The sequence below is a fragment of the Galeopterus variegatus genome, unplaced genomic scaffold, assembly GCF_000696425.1.
Source record: "Galeopterus variegatus unplaced genomic scaffold, G_variegatus-3.0.2 Scaffold2950, whole genome shotgun sequence".
Lineage (NCBI taxonomy): Eukaryota > Metazoa > Chordata > Mammalia > Dermoptera > Cynocephalidae > Galeopterus > Galeopterus variegatus.
Window position 1 is genome coordinate 77,104 of NW_007729061.1, and position 22,909 is coordinate 100,012.

At 37.7% G+C, this 22,909-nt stretch overlaps 1 protein-coding gene across 7 annotated transcripts in view; it reads right to left on the minus strand.

Annotated features, from left to right (window-relative positions):
• Window positions 1–22,909, minus strand: part of DCLK2 (doublecortin-like kinase 2) — a 150,681-nt gene that overhangs the window by 49,218 nt on the left and 78,554 nt on the right. For 4 of the 7 annotated variants that reach the window (XM_008583516.1, XM_008583515.1, XM_008583520.1 and 1 more), the window contains exons 3-5: window positions 7,308–7,410; window positions 2,859–2,960; window positions 1,424–1,474 (exon numbers count right to left, since the gene is read on the minus strand). In XM_008583516.1, the coding sequence (XP_008581738.1) occupies window positions 1,424–1,474; window positions 2,859–2,960; window positions 7,308–7,410 (256 nt within the window). The remainder of the gene's footprint in view (window positions 1–1,423; window positions 1,475–2,858; window positions 2,961–7,307; window positions 7,411–22,909) is intronic. The other 3 variants (XR_551287.1, XM_008583518.1, XM_008583517.1) reach the window with 1 other exon arrangement.

Consider the following 22,909-nt stretch of genomic DNA (forward strand, 5'->3'; position numbering starts at 1 on the left):
TACCTCTGTTTGAAATTCCAATTAGTCCCATGGAATTTTTAAAATGGCAATAGGTCTACCACAACTAACAATCTGTAAAAAGCAAGAAACACTCCTGGGTACTGTGGATTTTAATAATGCAAAACTCTCTCCTTCCTGGTGGTAGGGGTTGAAGAAAAAAACACTACATAGATAAGTATAGTAGCTTTCTTCAGAATCACACTGAAGTCCCAGCAGTTGACTCAGGCTTTCTGTTTTCTATACCTGCAGTAAGTGCTGAACACACTTTGAATTAATCTTTTATAAAGAAGACTATATGCCCTCTGAAATGTGATTTTAAGATCCCACAACTTATACTTACGAGTTTAAGCACTACTCTATTAACCCGAATCCAAATATGAACTCAGTTGAAAATTCTGCACACTGGAATGCTAAGATTTTCCTTAGTCTGTTTCTCAGCATTCCAAATTCATCTTAAAAATGATTATTTATACATTTATTAAGCTATGTTATGGAGCAATTGGTCCACATGATAAATGTGGCTGTGAAACATGTTTCTAGTTCAGGATGTTAATTTTCCTCTCTGGATCTCAAGGGGACAAAATTGAATTAATCATAATATCTGATTCTTGAACCACTCTCCCTTTTATTTATTTTACTTACATGATAAGCATCTGTAAACCTATCACCTAAAACAAAAGCTAGGATCCTGACAAAAATCTACATCTACCCTATGATAAAGCCCAGGTCAGGGTATTTATGTAAATTTCTTATTATATTAGCATCCCCAGTTTTGAATACTTTGCAGAAAGCATAATACAATTTGAAGTCAGGTAAACAACAACGAGATCTCTTTGGTTTAAAAACACTCATACTGTCAACTGTTAAATTTTCATTTTAAAATACTGTCATATTTTTAGAGACAGCACTGTTTGACAACTAGAAAGACTGCAGTGCTGCCTCCTTGTATGTACAAGAAACACCTCATAATCCTACTCTGGCATATGCTATTTATTAAGTACTTTGAATTCTACAATTTTAATGATTCCTAAGCACTTAACACCAGGATGGGGAGAGACGGGAGAAGAACACAATTGCTTCTTGGCCATTTTCACATTTCCGACCAACTTTAGCCTTTTTCAGTAAGAAAAAATTTCCCAAATTAACTAGAAGACAGACCCCTTGAGGTGATGTGCTTCCCCCATCACTGTGTATTTCAACTATATCCAGACAGGCACTTAGCAATCTTCTCATGATAACAGGTTCTTTAATAAAAAAAGGCTGAAGTGTCCTACACATTGTGAAGCATTTCATACTGCACAGATGTACACTGGAATAAGCCAGATACATTCATGGAAATGGAGCAAAAGGAAACAGAAACGTGGCAAAAGACAAAAAAACAAAAACCCAGCAGAGTGACAAAGCCATAATAATCATGGCTCACCTGGGGATTTGGCTGTAGAATAGGCACTGGAGTAGTGGCCACCCCTCTTTACTGTACACATGCAGTATACACATAGCAGGAGGAGACAGTAAGGAGAGTGGTTATTCAGCAGGTCTGAACGTGTGCACAGAAGTGTAAAACAACATGCCCTAAAGAAAGTGGGGTGGTTGCTGGAGGGGAAGCACTGAAAAGTGGAACGTCCAAAAAACTGTCTTTTAGAAAGTTTGATTCTCAAGGTGGGTTTTATTGATACTTTCCCATGTTCTAGATATCCCACCTGCAAAATCAGTTTTTTCACAATTCTTTCCTCAATGGGAAATGATACAAGCCAAATTATTCTTAATTACTATAAGCAAACCTATAGAATCAATATATTAAGAGATTTCTGATTGTTTTTAATTTCTAAAAATGCCAAGACAGTAAAAATTATGACAAATCTAAAGAGCTTAGGACCTGAAAGAAACAAGTACAGGTAGGTCTGACGGTCTGACTCTTTTTTTTTTTTTTTTCCTTTTTGTCTTTTTTTTTTTTTTTCTTTTTGTCTTTTTTTTTTTTTTTCTTTTTGTCTTTTTTTTTTTTTTACTGACCGGTAACGGGATCGCAACCCTCGGCGGGAGCGCCGCCGCACTCCCAAGCAGTGCACTCTCCAGTGCGCCACCGGGCCGGCCCAGGTCTGACTCTTAAATAAGTAATGTACTACTTTCCAACAATAATTATTGCTACTATTATATTGCTCGATAAAGGAAAGGCCAGTGAAAATAAATCAAGTAAATACATTTCTACGTGGAATGGAAATGAGGGAGTGAGAGGGGGTGAGAGATTTAAACTGATAAGAGGTAATGTTAAGAAAATATCCGCAATTATATAGCACAAAATTCAAAATGCAGTATACAGGAGTCAAAGTGCAAAACACTTCTACGTAAATACCAGGAGAAGACTTTAGATAATAAGGTTATTCTTGAGAAAATGTGTCAGAACAAAAACACGCAAGTCTCTTAGGGGACTTATAACAGTGGAAATCAGACTTAACTTTTTGGTTTTAAAAATCATACAATCTGGGGCCGGCCCGGTGGCGCACTGGATAAGTGCGCCGCTTGGGAAGCGCGGCGGCGCTCCCACCCGAGGGTTCGGATCCCACATACAGACCAGTTCCCGCTCACTGGCTGAGCGAGGCGCGGGAGCAACACCGAGGGTTGCGATCCCGTTGCCGGTCCCCGGTCCGGTACGGGGGCAACACTGAGGGTTGCGATCCGTTGCCGGACACGGAAAAAGACAAAAGACAAAAAAAAAAAAAAAAAATCATACAATCTGTATGTTTTTCTGGAACCTAATTGCACATAGCCTGACAAAGACTATTAGTTCATAATAATTAAAGAAAACTGAGGAAGAATGATCTGCTCCCTCTATGACTATCCATTCCTTTTCCATTAACTACCTGAAGCTGGTGATTTGCTGCGACGAGAGGGCCCAGGGCTTTTTGATCCAGAATACTTAACAGCTGAGGATCGAGAATAAGATGATTTCAGGACACGGCACTCTAGAAGGAAACAAAAGTGCATTAAACAAATTTGGTTTAATATTGACCAAAGGGAGATTACATGTGACTGTAGTTTACTGCCTAGAACCATTACCTGATAATTTCTGTATTATTGTTAAATAATTCAATGTGCAAAGCAACTGTCCCAAAAGTACACCTGAAGTTATCTTCAGTTAGGCTACACATTTTGTGACATCACCTTATTGTTGCAAATGGAGTTCTTAATGAATACAGAAATACCAATGTTCTAACTTGATATACACAAACATCACAGCCTAATCTGTACCAGTGTAACTTTCTTTTTTAATCAGTAGCATTGATAGGCAAAGACTACAATTTTATTATGCTCTTCAACTCCTTGATTATCTTATTTGGAAAGGGTGTAAGACCCTTAATTTATGAACCTCTTAGTGTCTTATTTTCCATCTTCCCAAAGAATGGAGCATCAAAAATGAGGTAACTAGTTTTGAACAATAACTTTGTTTTTTCCATAAATAGCCAAATAAAATAGTGTTTAGATACCAGAACTAACTACAGCCAAAATAATTGCTTTTGTTTTGAACAATTAGGAACATGGGTTTTGGAGTCCTGCAGATTTTGGATGAATGATGGATCTGATATTTGCTAACTGGGGTATCTTGAGTTAGGTTCTAAGCCTTGGTTTTTTTCCCCTATGAAACTGGGATAAGAATTAAATCTGCTTCATAGTCTTGTTACAAGGATTACATTAGATAACATATTGTCTGTCATTTACTTTAAAATACTTCAATCTAGGCAGGAAGATTAAAATGTGAGTTAGTTTTAATCTATACCCTAGGGGCATTAAATTAACATGTGAAGTACACTAATCATGAAAATACACAACAGGGGAGGATAGTTAGCATTTGAAAGACTAATCAAAACCTTACACCACGAGAGCAGCAGCAACTTTTGCTTAGTTAATTAGCATTATGAACGTTAGAAAGTACTCCATTGTTAAAAGGTGTGGCTGTGGATTAGGAACATTTTAAAGACACTGCCACTCTTTCATGAGCAGGATATGTAAATATAGAGAGACAAAAAACTAGAAATTCAGAACTATGCCCTAGGGTTTAGGAATCAGAGCCAGTCCTGCATGGAGCTCTTAATATAAGATTTTGTTACTTGACTAAGGTTAGGTTAGTTGAACTCTATGGATTCTGAATGGATTTTTAATGCAAGATGTTGTCAGAAGCCTTAAAGTTAAGACTTCATCAAGATTATAATACAAGTGCCACAATTCCAGGGGCTGAGGAAGGTAGGGAGGGAGGGCTGAATAAGTGGAGCACAGAGGATTTTTAGGGCAGCAAAACTATTCTATATGATGCAGTAATGTTAAATACATGACATTACACTGTAGGCAAAACCCATAGCACTGTACAATACAAAGAGGGAAACCCTAATGTAAAATTAATAATATATCAATATTGACTCAAAATTGTTACAAATGTACCACACTAATGTAACACGTCAATAACAGGAGAAACTGTATATGTTGGTGGGGAGAGGGTGGGTGTACTTTCTGCTCAGTTTCTCAGTAAAACTAAAACTGCTATACAAATAAAGAAAAAAAAAAGATTACAACACAAGTTTGACTGATTTTTTTTTTTTTTTTAGTTTGCCTTCTAATAGATGTACCTGTGGCAGAATTAGGTCTGAGACTTGCTTTCATTGCAAAAATTTACCACATAATAGTGGCGATATAGTAATAATATAAACAGCAAAAATAGCAGCACATATATTTCTATGTGACAAGCACCCTTCTAACTGCATGACATACACTAATTCATTTAATCCTCACAAAACCTTATGAAATAGCAATTATTATCCTCATTTTGTAGGAGGTTAAGTAACTGGAGATTGAGAGGGAAAAAGATCAATAGCTCTCCCCTATCTCTAACTATTGGAGGCCATCAATCACCACCAACAAAAAACTATGAATGATTCAACTAGCTTAGATAAATTTACAACACACATGTAAAGCACTGAGTACAGTGTCTGAACAGAACACCCATAGTAAGCGCTCAACAAATGTTTTATTATTGTTGGTATTATTATCCAAATTAACTTTATAATTTAGAACATATTTTCTGTGTCTCAACTTTGAAAATGAGTACTATTGACAAAGAAATATTATGAAACTAAAGCTAAAATTAAGAAAGATGTAAACTACACATGATACATAAATGCAAATTTTGGTCAACTTTAAACTCACAGGTATGGAGGGAGAGCATTACCACAGATAACACAAAAGGATATGATCTACAATTAAGAACGTTCCAGTGGCACTACCAGCCTCAAGTAGGGCCAGTCCAATAGAATGATACAATACAGAAACCTTCAAAGGAATCTGATTCATAATTGTAACAAATGTAATATACTAATGTAACATGTCAATGACAGGAGAAAGTAAAAAGCAAAACAAACAACAAAAAGACTAGATAACTGAGCCCCAAGCACATAGGTAACTAATATTCGAAGATACTTCAAAAAATTTGTGGAAAAATGGAATTAAAAGACAATACGAATCTTTCCATGAACTTTTTGAAGACCTCTTGTAGTGTAATAGGAAAGAATGACACAAAGAAGGTTGGTGCTACAGAATGTATTGTCTTGAATTTTTAAAAGCTTATGTACAATTGTATTTATTTGATAATATATTTCTCTAATTCTGTACTGTGAGAACCATTACAACTGGAAGTGGTCTACGATCCATAAACTTTTTTAAAAGCCAACCTTCCGGGCTGGCCCAGTGGCGCACTGCTACAGTGCGCCGCTTGGGAGTGTGGTGGCGCTCCCGCTGAGGGTTCGGATCCCGCATACAGACCGGTTCCCGCTCACTGGCTGAGCGAGGTGTGGGGGCAACACCGAGGGTTGCGATCCCGTGGCCAGTCCCGGTCCGGTACGGGCACAACACTGAGGGTTGCGATCCGTTGCCGGACACAAAAAAAGACAAAAAGGAAAAAAAAAAAAAAAAAGCCAACCTTCCTCATTTATAAAATAAAAGAACATAACTATATCTCCAAGATCCCTCTTCTTTGTGAAATGTGTTCGAATGATTTTACTTTATTTAAAGATGAAGTTGACCTTATTATTGGCTAAAATAACCACTATTACTGCAATACTCGTAGGATTAAAGTAATTCAAGGCAATATGTAAAGCAATATTCCCAGAATTAGTAATGTTTGAAATCACTGGTATTATTGGTAAATAGTTCAAAACTCCATATATTTGCTAAAATCAGGAAAAAGGGATTTCCATCCTGCCCATGATACAGCTTTTTTATAAATATTTAAACAAATGCAGGTTATTGTCTTTTTTAAAAGTTGCAAAACAAGATAATGAGGTAAAAAGAAACCTTAATCACCATTAACAATTTAGTTATCATCCTTTTATGTTATCTTTACTTACACACGCAAGGGCCTGAGCAGAAGTGACTCCATTTTGTTAAGCCTTTGACTTTAAAAACTTGTTCTTTCCTGTAACCCAAATCATATAGCCTGCAGCTAATTGCCAGAACACAATGACTCTTGCTCTTACATTGTATACAAATAACAAGAGGGAAAATTATTAACCCAGATGGCCATTCTTTACTAGCTTACTAACCTGATCTTATTGGAGAACAACAGGAACTGAACACATGGGGAATAAAGTACAATCCTGGTCAACTCCCACCCGGGAAGTTCCTTGATGATTATCTGAAACACTCAAGCATGTCTGCATGTCCCCTCTTGGTCACCATGAATCAACTTTCCACCACATACCCTTATAAAACCCTTTGGCAAACCTGGGAGAGGTGGAGATAGTCTTTGAGACTTAAGCCCACCATTTCTCCAGACTGCCGGCTTCCAGATTAAATGCTACCTTTCCTTACACCAACTCTTGGCTCTCAGTTATTGTCCATTGAGTGGCAAGCAAACAGACTTTTGGGGGCAGGGGTGGGGTGTCTTGGTAACACACACACATCATGAAAAATGGACAAATAATCATTTCAGGTTCTACACATTTAAGGTGGCATAGCCAGCCACCATTCTAAAAGAGGGCAGAAAGCATTTCAGAGGCAAAACAATGCAAAAAGATGAGATAAAAGGAAATTGCTAAAAAAAAAAAAAAAAAAAAAAAAAAACCCAAACTATTTGATTACTGTAATTATTGTTTTTCCCCCCACAACTAGGCTTTCATTTTATTCTGTATTTTCATTAGTTCAAAAAGAGTACTACCAGTGCTGCCACCTTTCTTCAATGTGCCACACCTTTCAACATGTACCAAGTGATTAAATCCCAAGCCTTCATTTCAGGGTTTACGAAGATGGTCAATGAACTCTCTTACCACTGTGATCCAGGACAAAGTCATCTTGAGCATAACGGAATTTTTCAGGTCCACACGCAATAAAAACATCATCATCACCAAAAAAGTCTTGCAGACAAGTAACCTGGAAAAAAACCACATCCAAGAAATTAGAAACATTAGAAGTGGAAAAAGTGAGCAAGATTACATATATTTTCAAGCCTCAACTATAATGAGATGGAATCGAAAACTGTTTAATATCACAATATATAATATCACACTATATTTCCGAGCACTCAGCCTTTGTAAAGCACTTTCATACACTTTCTCTTGACCTCAGAACTACAGAAGAAAATGTTCAGAGCAAACATTGATACTCCAATTTTACAGGTGAAGTCAAGAGTGTACATGCAAGATTAAGTGATTATTTTCCAGGGTTTTCTGATGGATGGGTGGCAAAGCTGTGTTTGATGGAGCCTCTGCTTTCAATTTAGTGTTCTTCTTTACTCTGCTCTTCTTGCCTCTCCTAGCAACTCCACGTTCCAACTGTGTGACTTCTCTCCACCTCGAGCACAGTGCCTTGGGCTATTCTAAAGATTATATATGAAAACTGCTTGGAATACTGCAGTTAATGCTCATTCCCATAACCACCACCATCAAGATCAGAGGAAGATTTGCCATGAAGTTAGTAAGGCTTAAGCTTCAGGGCTCTTCCAAGTCCCGATACCTAAACGTGTAGTGTTAACTTCATATTCTTTTTTCAGAAAGCCCCTACCCCCAATATTGTATTAGTTTTAGACACCACATCACCTGGATCCACCTCAGGGAGCACATTTATCAATTCATCCCAGTGGTGACAAGAAGAACCATCTTTCAGGACTTTGAATATACATAGACTATACTTTTTGTTTGTCAATGGGAGATGGAAGATTTCTTTTTTAAACAGTAATCCATTCCCAATAGTAAAGTTAAACAACAACAACAACGACAAAAAAAAAAAAAAAAACCACTGCTCAATTACTTGGAAGGACTGAACAATCTCAGTAATTCTTTAAGTTTTCCTGATCACTATTTAGCTTTTTATTGGGGAAAAAAATAATCTCCCTGTATGTTAGAAAACAATTCTCCAGAGAGAAGATAGTGACCTAGATACAGTGTAGATGACTCAGGTCATAGTAATTAATTGACCCAAATGATGCACTTTTTTGCAATGCCAAAAAGTTGACTGCACAGTCAGCAAGTGGAGCAGGCACGGACAGTGCTCATCTGTTCCAATTCTCATCAAGATGTGGCTTCTGTACTTCCCAGAAACTCAGCTCAGGCCACAGTGTCTGAAGCTTTTAAGAAGAATTGTGCTTTTCATTATTCTGTTAAACCTGTTTTTCTTCTCTATCTCCATTGGTGATAGCTCACACCCCTTCATCCATGCTAGAATCCTGGGAGTCACCCTAAAAGGTCGATACTATTATTACCCCTCATTCACAAATAAGAAAATAGACCTAAAAAGAGAAACCTGGCCACACAGAGCTAGTAAACGAGAGCACTGGAACTAAGACATGAGTCCTCCGCTTCAACATCTTTGCTTAAAACACCACCATGTTGCTTTCCCTTACCTGGAATCCCACGGTTCATCTTTCTACTTACAGTTCTTACTTATTCTACCTAGCCTGAAAGTCATTTATGTCTATCTTATACTTCCAACTATTTTGTTTTTTACACACATATAGGCAATAAATAAATGGTTGTCAAATGAAATTGAGCACAGTTTTCTTTCATGGCCAAGCAAAACAAATATCTACTGAAGTTTAAGTTTAATCCAAATTTTTATAATAAGAAAATTTTGTTTTAACAATAATTCTAGCATTGAAAAAACAGCAATTAAATTTTCTAAAAAAGGGGCCAGCCCGTGGCTCGCTCGGGACAGTGCGGTGCTGATAACACCAAGGCCCCGGGTTCGGATCCCATATAGGGATGGCCGGTTGGCTCACTGGGTGAACGTGGTGCTGACAACACCAAGTCAAGGGTTAAGATCCCCTTACCGGTCATCTTTAAAAAAAAAAAAATTTTTTTTTTCTAAAAAAAATACTTAAATGTCTGTTAGAAAAAACCATTAATTTTTAATTGATTTTATTATAAAAATATTTCATCTGGTACAATATTAGTGGCATTTGACTAGAATAATGACAACGTAACTAATTAAGTTACTTATTATGTGGCATATAAGCACTTAAAAAGTCTTGGGAATATAACATCAAAAAGGTGGTTTATTTTTTTCTGTAGTTCTCTTTAGTCCTTCCGAGTCGATGTTTTAATGATTTCCCTGTCAATTTAAGTTTGGATTTCCAAACGTAGTATGCAATGGGTGTTTACCTCCTTTGATTCCTGTTCTAGTCTTGACTGCATATTTGGTTAGATAGTTAATCTTATATTCAATACAAGTGTGTAAAAAACAAGTGAATAAGTGGTACAACTGAGATAAAGCATGCCTTTTTACTAGTTTTATTTAGATGTACTCACAACAGTGACACACCTCACAATATTAAACAACAACTGCCTCCATTCATTCAATGCATTTTTACTGATCACTTATGTGCCAGTCACTATTCTAGGCGCTACAGATACATCAGTAAATATCAGTAAAGGGAAAAAAAGAGACAAAAATTCTTGCCCCCAATGAGCAAGTGTGGAGAGATACACAATAAACCAAATGCATGGGTAAATTTAGGCAATGTTAGGAGATGGTAAGTGCTATAGAGAAAGACAGCATGTGAAAGGGAAATAGTGAATGCAGGGATGGGTGCTGCACTACTAAACGGGGTGGTCATGGAAGGCCTCACTGTAAAGGTGACACCTGAACAAAATATTAAAAGAGGCAAGAGAGCAAGCCACATAAATATCTATGGGAAAAGTGTTCCAGACAGAGAGAACAGAATGTACAAAAGCCCTGTGGAGAAATCAGGCTTGGCATATTCACAAGGAATAGAAAGGGAAAATCCTGGAACACAGTGGCGGGTGGAGGGGGAGTTATTGTAAGAGAGGAGATCAGAAAGGTAAGGAGGTAGAGCAGATTGTGCAGAGCCATGTCAGCTGTTGGTAAGACCCTTGGCTTTACTCAGACAGAAAATCATCAGATGCTTTGAGCAGAAGACTGCTGTACCAGGATTTAAAATCATAACAGGATCACACCATGTTAAGACTGTAAAAGAGCAAGGATAGAAAGCAATGTAGTTGGAAACTATTGCTACTCCAGGCAAGAGATGAGGGTGGCTGTGCAAAGGTGTTAGAAGTGAAAGTAGTGAGAAGGGATCACACTGGACATAGAAATAGGAGAGGAGAGAAGAACATAAGGACTCAGGGTGTTTTGCTTCAACAGCTGAAAGGATGGGGTTGCAATTAACTCTGACAGGGAAGAGTGGTAGATAACAGACAAGTTTAGGTGTGATGTGGTTTACATGTGCTGGAAACTAAGTCAAGAAAGTGAAAGCAAAGGGTACTCCAAAAAGTTCATGGAAAGATTCATACTATCTTTTCATTGTATTTTTCTATGAACTTTTTGAAATAACCTTGTATTTCAAAGAGGAAGGAGCGATCAACTGACTTTCAATGTTACTAAGAGGCCAAGTAAGAGGAAGACTGAAAAGTGACCACTGAATTTAGTTGCAATTTAGTCACTAGGATCCTGATAAAAGTAGTTTTGGTGGAGTCACTAGGGAGAAGGTCTGATTGCAGTGGGTTTAACAGAGGATAGGAAGAGAAGAAATGGAGGCATGGAGTAGACACAACTCTTTCAAGGAGTTTGACCGCAAAGACTGGGCAGAGTAACGGTGTTGGGAAAATAGAATAATTTAATCAGGCCCCCTGCCTTAGGTCTGGTTGGGGGTGGTGCGGCTAATCCTTTGTAAATAAGTTGTGTGTGGGTGGCATTAGTGCACATGCGTGGTGCTGCGACTTGGCTGTCATCAACTGCCTTGGGCGTTGGCCACACATGGCCATGCTCTTGAACCTATGGCTCCAAGGACCGTTTGGCCGGTTACTTAGCTCATAGACCTGTGTGTGAGGGGTCTGGGGATCCAGCCTGGCATGTGAAGGTTTTGTGACCCAGTCTGTCAATGGGCTTGAGGGGTCTGTAAGCTCCAGACCCGGCCCTAGCTTGACAATTGGCCCAGTCGGAAGGATTACGAGCAGGTAAAAAGAGCTCGATGAATGGGAAGGTGGCAGAAGGGAGAAGTGAAGTAGTGGTCAAGAAAGCTTGTTTTTTAAGATGAGAAAAATAACAGCCAGTTACTATGCTGCTGAAATGACCCAATAGCCAGGAAAAAATCAGTGAGGCAAGAAAGAAAGGGGAGGATTGCTGGGGCTGCCTCCCTTCATGATGGGAAATGGAATCTGTGCAGGTGAAGGGACTAGCCTTGGATGACACTGTGGTCAATCTTGGACAGTAAAGAAAGTGAGGAGGCAGCAGCCGCTAGGTTGGACACTTGGTCCTGGGGGTGGTAGGCGTGTTCTGACTGCTTCCTACTTCACTGAGAAAATTGAAGCAAAGTCATCAGCTGAGAGTGAGGCCGGGAGAGGTGGTGTAGCAGGTTTAACAAAAGAGAAGAGGTCTGAAACTGCAATCTGAGATTGTGGGCAGAGAGAACCCCAAGGGAACCATCATGTGCCTATGGGCAGCCTTAAAGACCCACTCAGGTTCCCAGAGTTTGCACAACAGAAATTCTCAGTTCTAAAACTAGAAAGAAGATGTCCAGCCTATATAGTGCTTTGGAAAAATCAAAACCTTTCATGCTGAAATTGTTAACAATTTCATGGGGTTGTATCTAACCAGCCAATAGAAGAAAATTGATATGAACACAGATATAAAAAACTAGACTGGATAGTGCCAGGCTGCAGTGGGTAGCCATGAGAAGAAAACCTTCTTTGTTTTTTTTTTTTTTTTCCCATGCTTAAAACACAAGACTTTAGATTCAGCCGAGATGTGGTGTGGGACAGGACCAGCCTTTCCTACAGGGGTTGGGAGGCCAGCCTTTCTTTTGCTGGTGGAAATGGCCTGTGCTGTGAGGCAGGCCTTCTGATGTGAATGATGTACCAGTCATGGGGCATCAATCAGCTCACTGATCTTTTGTTGCAGTTCCTATTAAATATGAATTGAGGAAAAACAAAACAAACAAAAAAATGAACTGCACCATAATGAGTAAATAAGGAATGGATAGGAATTTATTTTTCTTTCTACCACTGCTGGTTTAAAATATAAGTCTCCGCTCATATTTTTCACAATGTAGACATGGACTATTATGGACTGTCCCTACTATATTTCACTAAACTGTAAACTTAAATACACTAGAAACAGAACACCAGCAGATTGAGGTACAAATTGATGAGTATGACTAAAGGTGAATCAAAACTAATATCCACAGAAGGGGAATAATCAGATTTCAGTTCTGTTTTTACTTTTATTTTGTAGAATAACTCAATTACGCTATTCCTTATAAATGACAGTTATCAGCTCATGAAGCACTGGCTGAGCACAGGCTCTGCTGGGAGCAGAGCACCACACTGCTGAGCCTGACTGCCTCCTTCCTTTCATACATGTAGAATGTTGGGCAAGATACGTAACCTCCCTGAAGCTCAGTTTCTCCATCTGCAAAATGGGCAAGAAATAAATTTCACTTAACCTCTAAGGATTAAATGCAAATAAATGAGAAAGCCATTGATAATTTCTTCATTTTCATTAATTCATGGCCTCAAATATTTTTAAAAATTAACTTATTAATGGATAATTCTTTCCTATAAGTATAAATAAAATAATAAGTACAAGCTTTTCTACAGGTTCAATAAATCAGATATTTTCCTAGAAAATATCATTAACAACTTGAAAACATTCCATTGATAGCGTTCACTTGTAGAAAATTTCATCCAAAACGAAATTTAGATATCTTACACTCTCAGAAATCCTATATAGAAATGTGATCCAAGTAATTTATATATAAATGTTTATATGCATACATTAACAAATAGATACGGGCCGAGCCCGTGGCGCACTCGGGAGAGTGCGGCGCTGGGAGCGCAGCGGCGCTCCGGCCGCGGGTTCGGATCCTATATAGGGATGACCGGTGTGCTCTCAGCGCTTGCTGGCTGAGCACAGTGTGGCCGGTCTCAAAAAGGACGGGAAAAAAAAAAAAAAATAGATACTACCAACAGCCCCCTAGAATAATCATAAAATTGATAAGAAAGTATTGACTTAAATGTATCATATCAAAGCAAAGCATTGGTTTATATCTATATATGTAAGCTATATGAACAAACATCAACATTTTTAGATAAAGTAGATAAGCAGAATTGTAAGCATATCAATATTATTTTTATGCTAAAATTATATTCCTGTGATATTAGACCTCCTTAGTGTTAATGCAGTCATTTGCCTGTGCTTAAATTTCACAGATATATGGGACTACAGTCATGCATTGCTTAACAACAGGGATACATTCTGCATGGGACTACAGTCATGCATTGCTTAACAACAGGGATACATTCTGCATCACTAGGTGAGTTTGTCATTGTGCAAACATCACAGAGTACACTTACACAAACCTCAATGGTATAGCCTACTACAGACCTTGGCTATATGGTACAGCAATTATAACTTTATGGGATCACTATCATATATGCAGACCACTGTTGACAGAAGAGTCATTATGTGGTACATGGTTGTACTCATATATATACTAACTATTCCTAGTAGTGCCTCAAACTCAGTTGACAGTTTTCAAAGTGAAACATCTGAAAAATGCCCAGGGTCTGATATAAACTAAAATAATTCTCTCATCAATGGAAGCCACATTAATTTGCTACTGTACACTCATTCTAACATGAGTTAAGTGCCTACCACATGCCAGGCATAAACAAAAAACAAAAAGCACACAGTCTAGTGGTGGAGATGGACAATAAAACTAAAAATTCCAGTTCAAAATGTTACAAGAGGGTGACAGACAGGGTAATAGAATATAGAAATAAAGGAGCACAAAGAAAAACTAACTTGATGAAAACACTATCCCATAAAATGAGATATTCAGTACCTCTGGAATATATTTCATATGTTTGGACACTTAGATAATTCTATCATTTATGTTTACAATATGTTCTGTGTTCTTTAACTCTGGTGATCTGCCTATTTCTTTTATCATTAACTTTTTAAACTGAAGTTTAATACTGAAGTACAGGCCAGGTCACTAAACTTGTCTCAGAAAAAAAATCAAAATCATGAATAATGTCACAAAATCATCCTTAAAAAGGGTGAGAAAAACCATATCAGTTTAGAAGACCTCTTACTGTTTACTTCTAAATTCTTTTTTCAAAACAAGGAAGAACGAACTATTCCAGAAGCCCTTCAGGAATAATGGATGTTACACATTCATGAAAGAAAGCTACACAGTGAGGGGAAAGTAATATTTCTGCTAAGGTGCAAAATTAAAGCAATCAGCAGGATCTAATGGGGGAAACATCCAACTGAGAAATAATATATCTATAGGAGCACATTTGAGCTTTCCAAATGAATGGGGGCCATTTAAAACAGTAATTTTTCTGTCCGTCAGTAGATAGATTAATGAGGTCAGGGCGAATAGATGCCAGCCATAATTTCAGTGCTAGTTCTTAATAGCTTGCCACAACCACTTTTTTTTTCTTTCCCTATTTGGTCTCTGTTAAAAGATATTCAAACATATGTGAGACGCCTGAGGTCTGATAAAAATACTATGCATATATTAGAAGCATAATAAACCCCTCTTCCTCACAATAAAAAAAAAGGTAAAGGGCACAGAGATATAGTCTCCCCTGGACACTTATATTTTAAACCAGAAGGGGTTGTGTTAGGTCTCCATTTCCTGACCTGTTGGCACTCTTAGGAAATATAACTCCTTTCCAGAGTTATAAAGGAATTGGTGGCAAAGCAGGCTGAATTTCTCTAGATCCCTTTCTGCTCTAAAATTCTAAATATTTTAGTTTTTAAAAATTGCTTATTTATATTTTAGGAGACTGCTTTCAAAAAAGTTGAACACATTTTTCTGAAAGAAAAAAAAAAAGGAACACCATTTTAAGTGGTGTCCATTGGAATTTCTTTCTGTTCAAGTTCAGCTTCATATGTCCTCAGAGAAATCTTCAATGTCCCTCCAAATCCAGGTGTTCCTTTAATACTCTGTAATGTGCCCAGCATAGATGTTATCATTGAAGTAACTGCCTGGTTTTGTGTCCGGACTGTGTGCTCCATACATGCAGGATCATTGTCTTGTTCTTCACTATAATTCTAGCACATTACATAACACCAAGCATATAGGGTTTGCTCAGTACATTTCTGTTGAATGAATAATAACTGAAATGCCTTGAGTCCTACTTCTTCCAGGTAGCCCTCTCTAGAGGCTCCATCTCACAGGGTTCCTATGAATTCCAATCAAACCATTATCATGCAGGGAGGTCCTGGTTCCCAGGTCTATGATGTTAGTTTTCTATCCCAAGATAACCTATAAATTCCTTGAGTAGGTCAGTCAAATCCTGTAGCTCCTTATAGAAGGCATGAGTGCAAATACTTGGTTGATCAAATTTTGGACCCAGGCACCTTAAAATAACTTTCTAAAAACTCATCTTATATCACATAAACTCCTTCAGGAATTAAATTTATTTCATAATTTCAGGGTGATTTGAAGAAAATTGCCTCTGAAATCTACTACTGCAATCATTTGGTAGAGGAGATTCAAAGCAATAATATTTGCAATTGCAATTACAATTACAATTGCAATTATAATATTTGGTGCTATTCAGAGACTTGAGGTTGCATTAAATGAGGGTCTCTTGAGATACTTTGCAAGCCTATTTTATTGAAATATTCCATGACCTGATAAAAATGCAAAAGAAACATTACTGGATCTCAGTGACAGACTAGTGTAAACTGGCATCAACTTATCTAAACACAATAAAGGTGAAAATCTTAGCACCCATGAAATGTCCATCTTGTCAAACAGGAACTACATTTTATAGAAGAAATAATGGGATGATGGATATGAGGAATGCAAGAAGTCTTCAAAAAGTTCATGGAAAGATTCTTATTTTTAATTCCATTTTTCCACAAACTTTTTGAAGTACCCTTGTATAAAATACACTGGCATTTTAATAGATTTCGATTGTGTGTGTGTATGAGATAGAAATAGAGAGAGAGAGAGAGAGAGAACAAAATCTACACCTCCTGCTGAAATTAAATGCTTTCATTATCAGAGTTCAACTAAAAGGTTGTCTCTACTGAAGAACAATTTAAAAACTATTTCTAACTTACTTCTAAAAAGGATTTGAAGAAACTCAGAAAAGAAGTCCAGTAAATAGCTTATCTTTGAAAGTAAAATTACTATATAGGCTTTTAATGAAGCTGTACAGATATCCTTGATCTTTTCCCCTAAGAAATGGTCATGTTACAAGTCATAAAATGCCAAAAGGAAACTGCATTTAATTTTGAACCCCCCAAATAATATTCTACCATATATAATTTTTCTATCATGTAAACAAATAAAAATTCAACTTTTTTAAGATGTAAGAAAAAAGACTTTTTTAACATACAATAAAGGAAAAACCTAAGAGCTCCCTGAGCCATTATCCTTATTTCTATTGTTAGCAGACACACTTCTTTTAAATGGACTGCCCTCCTAGATACTTGAAAGCTATAAAAATCCGATTAACTTCATTGTAACTAAGATTACCGCAGACACCCCAACCCCCATCCAGTTTAAACCAGTTCTATCTCTGGAATAAAAGTTTTGCTTAAAATTAACAGGCAAACCATTTCTGAAATTTAAAAAAAAGTCCCTTTGGTCCTTCCAAAATGGAAGCAACAACTATCAGAAAAACAAATTCACAGGTCAGTAATCAGGGATTGGGAATCTCCCAAAAATCTTTACCCAAGACCCAGAATACAATTAGCATAAATAGCCTGCTTTGTTCCCACTGAATGTTGGCTGGCCTACAGTAAGGGAAGGACCCCTTTGTACAGCAAGAAGAAAGCTTAGACTAGCAATGTTTTTCAGCTTCCTGTAAATCCATTCAGCCACTCATGGACCATGTGGTTGCCATGGAAACAAAATTGAAGCCAAAAGATGACAGTACTTATAGTAAAGAGCTTCTCCATGGCATCTACAGACAACTCCCTACATTTCATTTCCTCCCATTAAAAAATACTGAATCTAACCTTCCTTTTCCCACTGCAGCTTCCTCCTCATAATGACTATTCATCAACCAAGACTAATCATAGAAACCTGAGACCACAGATTTGGTTTCAGTAAATGCCTCTATCGACAGGATGGAAAGATGTTAAAAATTCAGACATATTTAGCTACCAAAAATATATTCTGAGAGAAGAGACAATAATCACTCTTATAAAAAGAGGTCATTTCTAAGATGATCCTCCGACTGCACATACCCCGCCCCCCTTTAGTCTTAATTTAGAAGAATTCTGGTGGGGAAGACAGAAGAAACCTGTTAAGTCAACCATCATGAGCCTTCCTCTAATCTGAAGGAGGGGGAGCTGGATGAGTTCAAGCAGATGTGACTAAGGCTTGAGTAAATGCTCTACGACCCAGTCATCTTCAAACAAACAGATAAATCACAAGTGTTACAGAAAAGGCAACTGAGAACCAAAGTAAAAGGCGGCAATTTTCTAATCCAAATTTTTATATTTCCAACAGAATGGGAACGGGAACAAGCACAGAATGCCTAACTATATGCTTGACACAATGAATTTCATTTACACATGAATTTCATTTAACTCCCAGAACAACCTGGTGAAGTAGACACTACCATTCTCATTTTATGCAAAAAGAGGCTCATAGAGGTTAAGTAACTTGCTCAAGGTCACACAGGCAGCAAGGAAGGAACTGAGATTTGAACTCTGACTGACTCAGAACATACTCTTTGTACTTGACCACACACTGTCTCCCTAAAAAAGAATTAACAGTGTGATTTACAATCTATGAAAAAACATAAGAGAGCTTATTGAGGTCAGAAGTTTTTATACTTGTGTAAAACCAAATAACCAGACCATTTTTCTACGTCTTACCCTTATGAAGTAAATGAATGGCAAGTATATAAGCTTTTAACTAGTATTTTTTTTTTTTAAGGATCAACTTCTAAGTAATGTCATAAGGTCAGTACAAGTTGGGGGCAACCTCCTACACCTAAGGGAATACTGAATATGTTCTGAAGTTGATATCTTCAAACAAACTGGCTCTTTAAAAACAAATTAAAACACAAGTTTGAATCATATGGTTTTATAACAGGCCTCCATTTGCTGCCAGATTGGAAATTCTAAAGCCTAAATATGTATTAATAAATATTATGACCTTTAAATTTTTAAAACTAAAGGCAAAACCTGCAAAATTTTTCAGGAATCGATGCTCTGCACATAAAAATCAGATTAGTCTACTCTTTTGGTGCCGGTTTTGTGATGAGTGTATCTAGGTAATCAAGACTGAGAACCATTAATTAAGGTGGTACGAAAAAACTTGGTAGTTAATTTTACGCTTATTCCAGAAAACACCAACTATTCAGCACTATCAGCACAAACATGATTACTATGCTCTACTATCTTGGGGCTATTTAGGTTTCTAGGAAAATTATCCCTATTAAAAAAGAAATTATGTCTGCTTTTTATGTTTCTTTCTTCTTAAAATTATTTTTATTTCCCCCTTGGCATCATGCTTTGAACCTTCACCCTTCTTGTATCAAAACACAACCCCAACTTTCCTTTTAGTAGCTGCTCTGACCACTTCTAATTTGTTGCATTTAACTTTCTATGGTCTTTGGAAGAGATATTTCAACTTCAGGAAACTTAAATGTAAAATAAGAATAAACTGGGTGAGGGTGAGAGGGCTTTGATTGGGAGGACAGAGAATAAACTTTAGTGCCCACATTTCACAATGCCTAATGATAAAGTTCCCTCTGCTTATTTCCTAGTTTTAAGTTGTGGTCACCCAGGTGAGTAGGTTAGATCTGAGTCCAAAAAAGTGGGGCAGTTCTGTGTTGCAGAAAATGTACGATTTTGGTTTCTACAGCTACATTTATTTCCACATGACAAGGAATCAAAATTTTCATTTTCAAACCAACATAAATTCTACAAGAAAAGCAACAAGAATTTTTTTTCCCAGTGCAGTCTTCTAAGCAGATGAAGGTCTCACTTCCACAGCGGAAGAAATCCTCTGAATAAGTTACACGCCTGTGGCTATTCAGAAATGGAAAGCATGCTATCCATTCAAATTATTTATAGCGGCATTTTAAAAACGAACTTGATATTGGTTGAGGCAAATACCACAATTAAATTTCCTTTTTAAAAGGCACCTGTTCCTGAAATACAGTCAAAACTTGTACTAACAAACACGACTGATTTGCAAGTTGTTAGAATACATAGTTTAGAGGAATTCAAAACAAGATAGTTTAGTACTTAGATTAACTGGCTATCAAGGTCCACTCTAAAAGTGCAAATACTCATAGAAGGGTTATGTTTGTTGACTGAACACCTCTGTCCCCATTTATGTGGAACTTTAAAATGAAGGTAGAAAAATCTTTTTGTTGTTGTTTCGTTTTAAGGTAATTTATATATTTAAGTATTTTGAAGAGTACGGCAAATAATGCCCAGCCCCCCGAACTAACAAATACTACTGTAACATGTTTGCTTCAGATTCTTTTAATACATAGAAATAAAACATTATAAAGTTAAAATCTCTTTTGTTACTGGTCCCCAGCCCATGTCCCACCCCCCTTCTTTCTTCTTCCACTACTCCGGGAAAATACTATCAGGTATTTGTCATATGTCCTTCCAGGTCATGTTTTCAGACCTCATCTTACAGAAGTATGTGTCCACAGACAACCAACAGTATTGTTCAGTATGTTTAAAAAATTTCATATATGTCATATTTATTATATCGTCCTGCAGTTTGCTTTTTTTGTCCCCCCTCACTAAGTATTGATTTTGAAACCTAACCAGGTCTTAGTTTTTCTCATTAATTTACTTTATTTATCTATTTACTTTTTTAATTGCAAAGATATATTCTGCATACCATCAATACCTCCAAATCCATTCAAATAAATGCATATTTTATCAAAATGTTCAATTTAGCTGATATTAAAACGATTTTAGTGACCAAGTTCTCAGATGGAAGAAAGGATGTCTTTGCTGACAGACTTCATCTTCAATTATGAGAAAAATGTGCAGCACATGCTTGACATTTAAGTCTAGCGATTCAGGCATAACTGTTATTCCAAATAACCGGGTTTTCTTGACCAAAAGGAGTATGGACTCTGGAAAAAAAGACTTTTTAATAACTAAAACCTAAAATTATCCATGATAGACCTGTAGTTAAGCTTTCAGAGGAAAAAAAAAATCTGCAAGATGACTTAAAATCACTAACTCATAGAAACAGTTCCTTTCAAAAGCCAAAGCAGGCTGGCCAGTTAGCTCAGCTGGTTCGAGCGCAGCCTCATAATACTAAGGTCATAGGTTTGGATCCCTGTAGCGGCCAGCCATCAAAAACAGAAAGGCAAAGGAAGAAAAAACAAAATCATATGAGATTTACTCTACACTAAAACACAAGACAGGTTTTAAAGGCACAGGAAATTTCTGTTTCATGAGGAATGTATAAAAGGAATCCCTCCCTGAAGAATTCCATAAGCTGGGAAATACTGTTGAACTATATACATGCAGAATTTCTTATCTTTTCTTGCATCCAGGGACATGATATTCTTTCAAAGAAACATCTACTTATTTTTTGCAAATCTCCAGGGGTGTCAATTAAACTGGGACTGGGACCAGCAAGTAAGGGAAGTTGTCTGTAAGCATTTATCGTCAAGTTATATGCCTTGCTTGAGGAGCCAGATGTCTTAAATAACCATCCATAACCATCCCCTCCCTGGGGCCACAAGTCTGGGCAAGAATGCTACTCATGTCAGAAACTCATGTCATAAGATTAGATTTGAATGGAAAAGCAAAGAGAACGAAGTCTCTTTTCTCCAGCTGGGATTGATTATTCCCTTCCCAACAAGGAGGTTGTTATTTAGCCTGAAAAGAAGAGCCTCCTTCCTTCTTGGATATTTTCCAATCCATCTTGGCACCTGAATGACTTAGAGAATACCCTCCTTCATCATGGCTTTAAGGGCCTCTCAGCCTCTCTCCAGGAAGATGTCTTGGTACATTATTTCTCCATCATTATGAACTAAAGTCACTCTTGGATTTTTGTAGTGTGGCAAGGTAACCTGGGAATCTTGGCAGGTGAAGAAGGCCAGATGGAATATCAAGGGTAGAGGCTTAGGTAGGTCAGCATGAGCTTGCAACAGCCCAGGAGGATGGGGAAAACATCTGACACCTGGAGACTGTGTCTATCTCACTCTTGTACCCAGAACACCCAGCACTGTGCCTGCACCACAGACACTAAGGGAATATTTACTGAATCAAGGAGTGGATGAATAATACAGAGGCAGGGGACTCTAGGCTCAGGGCTCACAATATTAGACTCAGCTTTTACTACCAGGATTTGCATGGAGATGGCTGTGGAGAACCAGAAGGCTTAGGCAGAAAACAGATGTGATGAGACAGGGAGAGGGAGGCATGATAACACAGTAATAAGGATTTGAACACTAGCAGGATCCCAAATATAAGTGAATGTTATTACCACAGTAAACTCCACCCACTTATCCTCTACTGCATGGCTGGTTTATAATTTGAAGGGAATACTCCAGCTTACAGCAACGGTAAACTGGACCCAGCGTAGACCTCAGTCAGGAGCTCTATGGACAGGAAAAATACGCTAAGAGAGTAGGGAGGGAGCAAAATAGAGCCTCCAATGTTGAGAGGCAGGACCACTTCCACCATACCAAAGTTGCTGCTTCTGTTCAGTGTGTGGTGGTTTTCTTTAGTATTTCCTGAATAGTGTTTGGAAAGTCAGCCAGAGCTCTCACAGATAAATTGTCTTTGGCTGAAATCTTCCTGGGCTAAACAATCTCACCAATAGAGGAACGTGATGTACAAAGTTTGTAATGCGTATTTTTTTAAGTGCCATCTTCACTTAAAAGATTATCTCATGATTTATTCAGAAAAGTGGGGTTCTGAAATGACTATGTTCCTATTTAATAACGACTCATGTCTTTTTCCTAATATGAAGCATAAACAAATAAAAACCAAATAGCTCACAGGTACATTAATTCCCGAAAGCTGTCCCAGCTTCTGACAAACATTATTGGTCTGGGTGTGGCATGACAGGCACAGTTTTAAAGGAGGAGAAAGGAGTATATTACAAAAAGAAACGCTCTGCCTCAACAATCTTCAGCAGTAAAGAGACTACCTTGGGTATATTAATGCTAGTCAACAACCACTTCATGGGAGAGGTCTGACAATGAGAATAGATTCCAACACTTCCACCCCAGCACAAACAGGATGCTTGCTTCGTGGTTACTCAGAAGGGGAAGCGCCACACACAACAAAGAGGGCTGAAAGGAAGGACGTCCTGAAGCTGGCTATCCCCATGCCTCTGCGGGCATGCACATGTGGCTATGCCTGTCTATTGTGAGTCCGTGAGGGAAGCACTTTCATCTGAGCAGTGGTGACTGCGATTCCCAAGGCTCATTTC